The following is a 12163-nucleotide window of genomic DNA, read 5'->3' as shown; positions in this document are numbered from 1 at the left end:
TAATAATAATAATAATTACACACAGTTCAGTCAAGCATGTGCTGGTATAAACAATAAGCCAGTTCAGTCATTGTGTCCCACACACAACCTCCTTCCCTTACCCACGTCAGAGTGCTGCATGATTTATTTATGATTTATTTAATATTGGATTGCATCTGATGATTATTGTGTTTTTAAGTACATATGTTGCAGTTGATATGTGTACCCTGATGGCTTATATTTACCAGCTGGATAAGATATTGAGCTGTTGGTCAGCAGTTTCCTCTCATTTGTTTCTTAATTTTCATTTTCAATTTATTTATAATGTACAGTTGTAACTTTTTTTGTTTTTAGGGCATTCGTTTAAAAGTATATAGTACAAAAGCACTGCGAGCACAAACATACCATTTTACGGTGTTCCTTCTGTCAGATTCTAAGCATATTTCTTTTCCATAATGTAGACTTAGCTGAGGTCACCTGCCCTTGTGATACTCGGGTAATGCAGCCCACGTTTATTGCATCTCTTTATTTATGCATGAAGGGCACGGCAGAACAATGAAGTGCAGTGCATCGTTCATGATGCTCCTTATCAGTGTCTCAAATCATCAGGTGTAATCTCATAAATAAATAAGTCTGTCAGCCAAGGTTTGATTTATAATCGAAAGTTCAGACCTTCAGAATTTTGCCACATTGACGTTTATGCTGATTGAATTCCTTATAACAGGTAATGTCTGAATACAAAAAGCTTGTTGCAGGAAGTGTTCAGGTGAAAAATGACAGATAAAATGGTGGAACTGGTGGATATCTTGATAATAAAAATAATCCTTCAGCTGAAATTTTGCTTTTTGTTTTATGGTGTTCAGCACTGATGGAGCTTTTTGGTAGAATATTTTTAAGACAAATCCCTGAAATGTGTTGTATTCTAGTTGCTACTATCTGAGGTTTAAGCAGTTCATTTTCAGTGTTTGCTCTTCATGTATTTTCTTATGTACTTTTTTCCAAAGTGGCATACAGAATAGGGCAGTACAGATACTTCTGTAGAGTACTTTGTAAATGGAGGGCTGTGAGCTTAGGCAACTCGTTCAGGTCAAACAGCAAGTCAGTGACAGCCGTTCAGCTGGTCCAACGGTCCATCCATTATGTCCCTACTCTGTCTGCTCACTGTCATAAAAGCTGATGTGTTGTTTTAAATAGCATTCTTATCACAAATTCAAATGTATCACCATAAAAAACTGAATTTGGTTAGTAGTTGCACAGTATTTGTATTACTTTATTTCCTTAAGTTTACATTTCATGTAAACGAGATATCAAGAGTTACCATTAAGTGGCAATCAGTACTATTAAAAATTAGAAGGTTCCATCAATATGTCCCTGAGTGTTCGCTCATTTTTTTCTAGTTAATTTGAAAATCCAGTTATTTTCTGCCAGAATGTGTTCCCTTACATTGAAATGAATGAGACCGAGTTTACATTGAGAAATTAAAAGGGAGTTTGCTTAACTGAGATTTGAACCTCAGGAGCATCTGGTATGTTCAATAAATAAAGATAAAAACATTCATTGGAACTGAAAAACAGCGAAAGTAAACCTTGGGGACTCCTGGCGAACCAAGCTGGGTTTGTGCTTAATGAGGATTGTACAATGGGAGAACAATGCACCGTTGTCACTGAGGGGCATTGGTGCAGCAGAAAGCAGTAAAACAACGAGTGGGAAATCGTGAATGACACAAAGCCACTTCAGCCCCTTTCAGTTCACTTTACTAGAAATTTCAAGAACAAGGATGAAGTGAAAGCAGAGCTGAATCTCTTTATTAACAATAAACGTATTTTTATTTTACATAGAATGCAAGGTAGCGTGATAATGCTTTCAAAGCAGAGCTCACCAACTATGGAAAAACCTAATATGTCATATCGTTCACGTTTCTGGCAAATTGAGAAAATGATGTTGCCCCCGTAATTAACAATCTAATCTCTAGATTTCATTTTTCTTGAGCTTCACGTACACAATGATGTTTGTTTTTTTTTTTCATGAATCAACGACACCTGCCATTTAAATCGTGCAGTCGCAGCATTTAAATCATGTGATCGTAATCCGACGTTTTCATTGGTAGGCGGTCTTTCCTCATTGGTCAGTGGAGTTGCTAGGTTTTTATCTTATAGTATGCAAAATACTGTGTACATACTAGCTTTTTCCATTGTGCTATGACTGGAATGAAGACGTGTTTGGCCATCACCACTACCTTATAACATTAGGAAAGATCTAGTAACTTCAAAAACTACATTTTGAAAAAAAATGGCAGTTACTAGGTTTTTCCATTGCACGTGAGAGATTGTGTCAGTGTTTTCTTTTTGAGTGTTTGTGTCTTAATCTCATTTACCTGCCTAATATCATTTGTGTTTTTGTTCCTTATAGGTTTGGCAATAGCCAGCGCACTGATAGACATTTCACAACAGAAACCCACAGAATGCAAAGACAAGAGCACGGGAGTGCGGAATCGAAAGCAGCATCCCCTGACGCACCAAGGGACTTGTGTTTGAGCAGGAAGGTGTGCGGCCTTCTCTGACTTGCTTTATGCCTATGGCTTTGGGGGAAAAAGTCATACTGCCACCTCTGTTTTTTTAGAGGTCAGCTAAAGAATTTCTGTTAGGTAATATGCCCTGTTATTTTCATGCATAAGATCAGTAGTTCTCGTGAAATAAAGGACCTCCATTGATCAGCACTGGCTGAGAGGACATCTCCTGCAGCAAGCATGTCTAGTAGGAGAAAGGAAAAAACAAAAATTCCACACTATGAACCTGTGGATGCTTGAGACCTGCCTTCTAAGGAAAATGCTGAAGTCTGTGGGTTTCTGAAAAGGTTCTTATGGAGATAATGAAAACCTTACCTGATTTTTGTGGGAATCTGTGTGTTTCTATGTACTGTACCTGAGTGAGTATGACTGTGTGTGTGTGTGCGCGCGCGCGCCTGTGCATACTGTACGTCACATACAGTACAGAAGTCCAATGCACTGTGTGAGCACGCATGACTATGCCATTTAGCAGAGTATGAAACTCTTACTGCGCATGTTTTCCTTTATTAAGGCATCCTTCACGCAAGGCAAAAATTAAGTTATTCAGTGTTTTGAAAGGCTTCCTTCTCTTTTAAGTGGCAAATTCTCACAGCCCCGTATCTGTCTGTAGAATTAATTACTAAATATGAAGACAAGGCAAGGGCCTTGCATTATAAATTGTCCAGTCAAGGACTTGTCTGCCTAAAGACAAAGGAATGGCTTTCAGTCCCACTTGTAAAATTCAAATTGGCAATGTAGCCTACCTCTGTAGTAAGTGTTGGCAGACTGGCACCTAAATGGGTGTTTGTTAGTAAAAGTTTGCCTGTCTGTTGTATAGCAATCTGTTTGGTCACCCCATCTTTACTCATTACTTTACTCTGTTTGTAAAAAGTGGGTATGCACAAGTGGTACCGCTTCACAGGACAAGGAGGTAAAGAGCCAGTTAAACAATGCTGGAAAGGAATCATGGCCGTACCCTGGCGACCATTACGTGTGTACCGCTACAGAGGCACAGGTGCTTTCTGTATATATGGAAAAATTCTGTGTGGTAAAATGTGAAGGAATGTTTATGTTTACTGCGATCCAGTTTTATCTTTCTTTTTAAATTCAGGAAGGTCGCTACTGTGGACCAGTGGAGTCACATGCATGTTACAGTGGTGTCAAATATGTTACAATCAGCTCTGAATTTTATTATTATTATTATTCATTCTTCTTCTAAAGTGCATATCACATTTTGCTGAATGTTTTTTTATTTATTTTCTTTTAAAGGGATGACTTTCAAATTAATAATAAAAAGCCAGTTTATTTGGCCTTATCTTGCCTTTTGTGTTTAAACAGGGAACAAGCAACTGGGTTTTTGCGCAAACCGCGGCTTAAAGGCTGAAGTAGAATGAGGCCTTTCTGAATGCTGAAGCGCTGTGGCTCGTGATCTGTGTCATGTGATCAGCACCAGCACAAAGAGCAGATACTCCATCTTGACGCACATGGTGGGTTTCTTCTGTGTGTTTGTTTATCACTCGAAAAATATGAGCACAAGCCTTTAAGGGAGTTGAACAGCAGTGGGGCAGTTTGCACTTCTTGTGTTTCTGTGACAGCCACCATCCAGATTAGCCATGGATATCAAAGTCGCTTGCTTAAGGAATTGCTGGGAACTCTAGAAGAAGGCTTTGGCCTGGTGACATTAAGCAGAGGTCGGGGTCACTAAGAGCCTTCTCTCTTAAGCCTCACTGTAGCCACAAAGCCCACCCACCAGAACAGAACAGTTCATTATGCTAGGACTCCAACAATTTTTTTTGACCTTATAATTGTTCTTTTGGATGAATCGTTTTATTTACCATGAGAACCAGTTACAGTTCCCATAATTTATTGATCATCATAAATGACAGTTGGTCTGTGCTACCATCCATTAATTTAAGGAAAACACTCATTTTATTTATTGTTTTGCTAGCATAAATATTTTATCAGTAGAAAGGCCCTATTAAGAATTTCAGATATTTTCCTTGAAATTGAGCAGCACTTTTTTTTACTTTGACAATTGTTGAGCACTTAAGCTGTGCAGTTTTTCCCCAAGTTCAGAAATTCTGTTGGCAGCTTGTCTGCTCTCTTCATACCCGGCCATAGTTGAGTTTAAAGGTAGGTGTTTTATTTGTAGATTTGTTTATATCAAGTTAAGTGCCAATGCTTCCTGTATTTGTGAACATGCTGCCTGCTTGTGCGTCTGACTGGCTTCCCTAGCGTGACGTCCTGCTCTAACCCCACTGAGAACCACTAAGATTCCTACAAGAGTACCACTTCCTGAGCCACGCGCTTGGTTTAGCTCTTCACGTCCACGGACGGGCTGTGTGCAACCAAACTCTATGCAGAATTTATTGAGAATGCTTGTTTTTTTTTTTTGTTTAACGATGATACGAGAAGTTTTGATATCTCTAGAAAAGTTATTCAGAAGAAAGGACTTGCACATTATACCAAATGTTTGAAGCCTAGATTAAAAAGAAGTTTACTTTATAATATTGGTTTTCTGCCACAGGCAAAGCTGACAAACCTGAGCAGAACTGAATTCAAAGATCCAGACTGTTATATTGGATCTGATCAAACAAGCCACCATATGTTGAACAAACACAACAGCCTGCAGTATTCTCGTCACACTGATCCTGTTGTTCTCTTATCACAGTTCTTCCCCAGTGTACAAAGCTCTGTTTGATTTTTGTTTTGTTTTTAATGTATCATTTGAAATCAGTTGCACTGATCAGAAGATATTGAGAATTTAGCCTGTATAATAATGTATCATGATGTGTTGTATTTGAAAGAATGACTGACTTATCTTATTTTTCCATTTTTAGTTACTTTGCGCAGAATGTGTAACTTTTTTCTGTGTCTTGAGATTTGTAAAGATTTCCACTGTATGTCTGAAAGATATATGTGTACGCATATATTCCACACATACATTTATGTGTATACTATAGACAGTATATGCACACACGTTATAATATGTATATATCGGTGCGTCTGTGTGTGTGTGTGTGTATGTATACTGATGGTATGTACATATATATATGCATACATATATATATACGGTATTTTGTCAGTGAATCACACTGCTGACGTGTTTTCACAGGAATGTTTAAATTTGTATGAGTGAAGATCAGTTCACATTATTTCTTTGTTCATATGAGTAAATGTAAATTTAAATAAATAATAAATACATTTTTGAAGCTTCAACAAAACCTTTGGACATTCTTTTCTGCTTGAAAAAAATGGTAAATCAGAAAAAGCAAATTATGTTTTTATTAGGAATTCAGCACAAAAATGATAATGAGTAATAGGTACAAATTTGAAGAAAAAAATACTAATGTAATTTGGAATAAAATTATATCAAACCAGATACAATCACATGAGGGTGAAATGCATCAATTATAATGACCGTGCAAGCAGTACAGATACGTATAGGAAGGTCAGCACCAGTTCAGTAACAAGGGCCGAAAGCAGAGAATTGTAAAGGACACGATGGGGGACAAGGAGACAACAGGATTGACATCAGGACTTGATTCACATGAAACGCGCTGGCATAGAAACTGAGTAACAATTACATAAAATAACTTAAGGTTAGGACGTACTGAATCAGATTGTATGTGATACACATGTACTGCAAATGTTAAGCTTTACACACCTTTATTACATTTGGTTCAAATATCACTCAAGGTACTAGTTTGATTTCTTGATACGTTTACCGTATATACTCGCGTACAAATCAGGTCTCCAAACCCGAGAAATCGATCAAAAAATCAGACCCGACTTGCATACCTGTTCAAAAATGCAACACTTAAATTTTTCTTTTTTACATCTTCTTGCCTCCTTCAATCTCACATCAGTTTCTCAGACACATCAAATTTTGTTGCAGCAGCACAGTTACCAATTTCTTTCGCCACTTCAATGACTTTTCATTTAAAACCTGCTTCATACTGTATTTTCTTCTTATAGGACGCTCCATCATAGATAAGGGATGCTCTTATGATAAAGGTGTATGAGGGTGTGAGATACAAAAAACACAAAACGACGCAGACGTCACTTTATAATAGTTCAGGTATTACCGTGTGGTCACGTAGGCACAATACATAGAAAAAAAAAAGGCCGTGTACTCTGTGGTTACTCTCACAATAGCGTGAGTTTTCCACATTCGACTTATAGACTGCCGTAAAATACCAGAAATTATACAGTAAAATCAAGCCCCGACTTATCCGTGAGAGAACTTATCTGCGAGTATATATGGTACTTAAAATTTATACTATAAGGTGTATCTGTATGGCAAAGTGGTGGAAAGGTGATAGACCGCAAAGGTGGAGGCAAAGGGTGAGAAGATAAAATGGAAGTCACCAGTGTGCCAAGTTAAAAACAATAAATTGAGCCAAAACGTAAACCAAAGTGTTAGTCAGAAACACAACTACTACTTCATTGACTGGAAAACCTACACCATAGTTTGTGTAAGACTTCCAGAAAATATCTGCGAGCTTGGACACTCATTGTGCCACGGCTTATATATATGCTTGTGCCAGTGACACCACATAACTTCTGGGGCATTACATCTTGGTAATGGTTCACCAAGTGGCATAATAAAACAAAAGGATGGTGTATTATAAAGGAAAATATAATGAAAAATTAAATTAACAAGGGTGAAACAAAATAACAATAGTAAAAATAAAGATGCAAGGAATTCTCTGTAATTCTAAACCACAAAAAAAAATATATAAACTCAGAAATACATTTCTAAACCTGAAAAAAATTATATAACTCCTGATTCATAACAATATTGAGAATTAATGTGCAATTTATGTGCCTGTGCGATCTAAATCAAAATAGTTATGACAGTAGTTATTAAATATAAAGCATTAATGAAATAAAAAGCCATCACAAGACCCTTGAATTCAAGTAATGAAAGTTGGCAATTGTTACAGTATGTTCTGCTGGTATGAATTAGGGATATTCGTAGAAAGCAGTGGAATGAATCCGTGAGGCTGGCGTGATGCCCCGGGCACCTGGGCTCTTACTACTTAACTGCAATATGAAGTGCTTATCTAGAAAGGTGCAGGAGGAGCATCAGGTCAAGACACAGCAGAGAGTTGCCTTCAGTTACTCACAGTGCGCTGAGCTGCTTCAGGTAAGTAGTAATGTTGTTTGCTACAAGTCATTGCTGGAAAATGTGCACAGCTGTATTTGTTTTCAAATTAATTTGGTTTATTAAACAAGCACTTGCAGTCATGGCCAAAGGTTCTGAGAATGGCACAAGTATTAGTTTTCACAAAGTTTGCTTCTTCACTGTTTTTGGATATCTTTGTCAGATGTTTCTATGGTATAGTGAAGTATAATTACAAGCATTTCATAAGTTTCAAAGACTTTTATTGACAATTACATTAAGTTTATGCAAAGAGTCAATATTTGCAGTGTTAGGCCTTCTTTTTCAAGACCTCTACAATTCGCTCTGGCATGCTGTCAATCAACTTCTGGGCCAAATCCTGACTGATGACAGCCCATTCTTGCATAATCAATGCTTGGAGTTTGTCCGAATTTTTGGGTTTTTGTTTGTCCACCCGACTCTTGAGGATTGACCCCAAGTTTTCAATGGGATTAATGTCTGGGGAGTTTCCTGGCCATGGACCCAAAATTTTGATGTTTTGCTTCCCGATCCACTTAGTTATCAGTTTTACCGTATGGCCCGGTACTCCATCATACTGGAAGAGTCATTGTTCATCACCAGACTGTTCTTGGATGGTTGGGAGAAGTTGCTCTCAGAGGATGTTTTGATACCATTGTTCATTCATGACTGTGTACTTGGGAAAAATTGTGAGTGAGCCCACTCCCTTGGCTGAGAAGCAACCCCACACATGAATGGTCTCGGGATGCTTTACTGTTGGCATGACACAGGACTGATGGCAGCACTCACCTTTTCTTCTCCAGACTATCTTTTTTCCAGATGCCCCAAACAATCAGAAAGTGGATTCATCAGAGACAATGACTTTACCCCAGTAGTCCTCAGCAGTCCAATCCCTGTACCTTCTACAGAATATCAGTCTGTCCCTGAGGTTTCTCTTGGAGACAAGTGGCTCCTTTGTTGACCTTCTTGATACCAGGCCATCCTCCAAAAATCTTCATCTCACTGTACGTGCAAATGCACTCACACCTGCCTTCTACCATTTCTGAGTAAGATCTGCACTGGTGGTGCCGCGATCCCACAGCTGAATCAACGTTAGGTGACGGGATTGAGTTCCTTTTCATGGCAAAGAGAAACTTTGCAATTAATTGCTATTCATCTGATCACTCTTCATAACATTCTGAATTCGATGCAAATTGTCATCATAAAAACTGAGGCAGCAAACTTTGTGTCATTCTCAAAACTTTTGGTCATGACTATAGGTGTGTGTTTCTTTAACTTGTGGATTATAATCAATCAAAACCTGCTGTCTTCACCCACCAGACAAGGGCTTCTCCATCTTGGTGAGCTGTGCTTGTTTATATCATGTACTACTAATTTATTCCATAATTTTTGTGTACAGTGGATTTTTGCCAATATTCTTGCTTGTTTTAATTAGGTTTAATTTTTTTTTTTTGGATAAAACCAGCATGTCGTCTTCGTATCATTTTAGAGTCATAGTCTCAGTCTGGTTACCGAGTTAAAAAGCCATGCTTGACGATAGGTTTATAGGTTCATTATTGTCAAGTACAGCAAAAGAGTTATTTGCAAGTGTTAATCAACATTCGACACATTACAATTTACATTTGTTTATTTGGCCGACCCCTTTATCCAAAGCGACTTGCAACATTTGAGATACAATTGGTTACATTTCTTTTCTTTTTCTAATTGGAGCCCAGGTGGGTGAAGTGACTTGCTGAGGGTGACAGAGTGTCAGTGGCAGGATGTGAACCCGCAACCTCAGGGTCAGAAGTCCAAAGCCTTAACCACTACACCACACATCACCAGAGTCCAGCGCCATGATTAGTAAGTGTATCTTCAAAAAGCCTGTCTGCCTACCCTTAAAAATCTCCGAACACATTAGTCAAACATACTGTAGACTAACAGCAACCTGTCAGATTTGTTTTCTTATCATCATTCACTACTAAGTATAGGAAAGTCCCGGCCTGCATAGTAAAGTGACAGTCTACTAAGAGTTTCTCACACACCACATCTGCTGCTCTAACACAGTCGGTCCTCGGGGATGCTGTGACTTAAATGTCGTGCCTTTGTGTGTGCTGACCCCTTTAAGAATATTAACAAGAGTGAAGCCTGATCGCTGAGCAGATGGGAAGGCAGGGGATGGTGGGGTCCTGTTTATGTGTGTGAAGACTGCTGAGCCGGAGGAGTGAACATCAGCCGTGAAATGTGAGAGTGTCATCGGGCGCATTGTGGAGTGATCACCAGAAAGAGGCGCACCTCCGAAGACTTCAAAATCTGTCGCTTCAGATGAAACAGTTTCATGATTCACAGGGTCTGTTGACTTCATTTCATGGAGTCTTTCAACTCACAGTTCCTTTCTTTGCAATTTTACTGCAGTGTCTATAATACTGTAAATACTGCATTTCATATTTCTTTGTTTTATTAGTACTGGTTAAATTTGTTTTTGTGTTTAGTATCAAACATTAATCTCTTGTGATCCCTCTACCCTTAACCCCCGCAAACGCAAAAATCCAATAAAAACATTTTGGGCCCATGATTACTGTATATTACAAGTTTATTGCACTAAATACGATGCAAAAGGCTGTAAGAAATGATCACTGCACCAACAGGTCACATGTGTAAGACGAAAAGGTGCGAGGCGTCCCCCACGCACCACATAGCTTATCAGTGCAGAGTTTATCAGTTCGTTAGTTATGATGGTAATTAGTAATTATGGTAGTAAATAACAAAGATGATTAATGTTACAAATAGAAAATAAATCCAAGAAAACACTAAGCGCAAAACGATAAACACTAAACAGTCGTGACGCAGTCGAGTTTTCCAGATGAAATGAAATCCCCTGTGAAGAGCCTCCTGAAAGTTATGTAAAGTTTTGGCCCACCATAATGTCCATGTATGTGAAGATTTGTAGAAGCTGGGAGGGCTCCCAGATGGAGTCACAGAAACAAGCGGAACAGAACAAGAACATAAATCCAGAGAAAACTGTAATCCGATGGGTGTGGGAGAAACTCCCAATTGTACATCTGAAGACCCCACTGATCGCGATCCTGCCAGCTTGTTGTAAATCACTTAAAACTAGCAGCCTGACAAAGCTGTCCCATGACGCAGTACTCCCGGGGATGATGGGAATTGCAGTCAATTTAAGTAGTGGGGCTACAGTGTCGTCTACAGTTACCCACAATAAGTGGCAAAACTCACAAAATAATTTCCATTGATTTTTTTAGTTGACAAACCTGCAAATAGGCAGATCCACAAATCGTAAACCCGTGAATCGCAAGTGCCGACCTGCAGATGTGTTCACGTGGATGTTACAGTGGGATTTGTATGTATTTCTAAATTGGATGTTTTTGTGCACAATTATTTATTAATACAATTTAAATATTGTTTAATCTTCATGTTTGTGGTTGATTGCTGTCAGTGAGGGTGAAAACTTGAATGGTGGCTCATGACTTGATGTTGACTTTCCTATCCTGACTAAATAAAATACATTTTAGTAAGTTTAGTAGGTGCTTTTGTGAATGTTCACTCTCCATGGGTGTAGCACCTTGGTGGCGTCTGAAGTGAACATATCTTAAATAGAATATGAATTGGTGATGAACTGTTTATGGCGTCTGAGTGTTTTTGATTTTAGCCAATTAAAAAACAATAAAAAATTAATTTTTGTTAATCTCTGAAAAAATCTTGAGTTTTCTTGCTGTATTTATTCAACATATTAAACTGCAAATCTCCACAGCAGGCCCTCCCCGCCTAACGTTACCTAAAGTAGTTCTCCTGGAGTTTCTGCTCGTCTATAGCAGCGAAGACTGTGGATTTTGACTGATGCGCCTCTGAACTTAAGATGCAAGAAAATCATCAAAGCCAATAGAAGTAACACATCAACAGGAGCCAATGCTGGTTTCACTTATCTGATTGCCAGCTTATTTCCACAGGTTGATGCCATATTGGGGAATTATATAATGAGCCACGGCAGCCAATGATCTGCTTCCAGAGCGGTTGTAGGGCTCTGCTAAACTTGACACCGAGACAAGGATGCTCAAATCTCAACTCAAATTCTTTTTAGAAATCATAAAATAAAATCGTCATGCAAAAATACCCCTATTTTCCACTTTTGTAATATAAATACAGTCAGTCCCCGGGTTACGTACAAGATAGGGACTGTAGGTTTGTACTTAAGTTGAATTTGTATGTAAATCAGAACAGGTACACTATTTTAATAAATGCTATTGTTGACCGACTGTAACCAAGTGCTCTGCCAAAGAATGATGGAGATTCACCTCTCTCTGACCTTTTTATTATTTTCAATGGTGATTGATGGTTTTCTCTTCTTTACTGTATCACCAGCACTTGCATCAGATTTGTGTTTAAGAGACATTGTTGAAGGGTGAAGACAAAAGGTTAAGATGAACTCTTCTGCACAGCACTCTACACGCAGTCACAGGAGGAAGGCACCCGTCGTCAACACGTCTGATGTACTG

At 38.5% G+C, this 12163-nt stretch overlaps 1 protein-coding gene across 1 annotated transcript in view; it reads left to right on the top strand.

Annotated features, from left to right (window-relative positions):
• Positions 1 to 5743, top strand: part of atrnl1b (attractin-like 1b) — a 1075952-nt gene extending 1070209 nt beyond the window's left edge. The window contains exon 29 of the mRNA XM_039775615.1: positions 2389 to 5743. Within this exon, the coding sequence (XP_039631549.1) occupies positions 2389 to 2513 (125 nt within the window). The 3' untranslated portion in view covers positions 2514 to 5743. The remainder of the gene's footprint in view (positions 1 to 2388) is intronic.
• Positions 5744 to 12163: the final 6420 nt, after the last annotated feature.

Source organism: Polypterus senegalus, chromosome 1 (genome assembly GCF_016835505.1).
Source record: "Polypterus senegalus isolate Bchr_013 chromosome 1, ASM1683550v1, whole genome shotgun sequence".
Classification (NCBI taxonomy): domain Eukaryota; kingdom Metazoa; phylum Chordata; class Cladistia; order Polypteriformes; family Polypteridae; genus Polypterus; species Polypterus senegalus.
The sequence above is the reverse complement of the archived record's forward strand: the minus strand, read 5'-3'. Positions and strand labels throughout refer to the sequence as shown.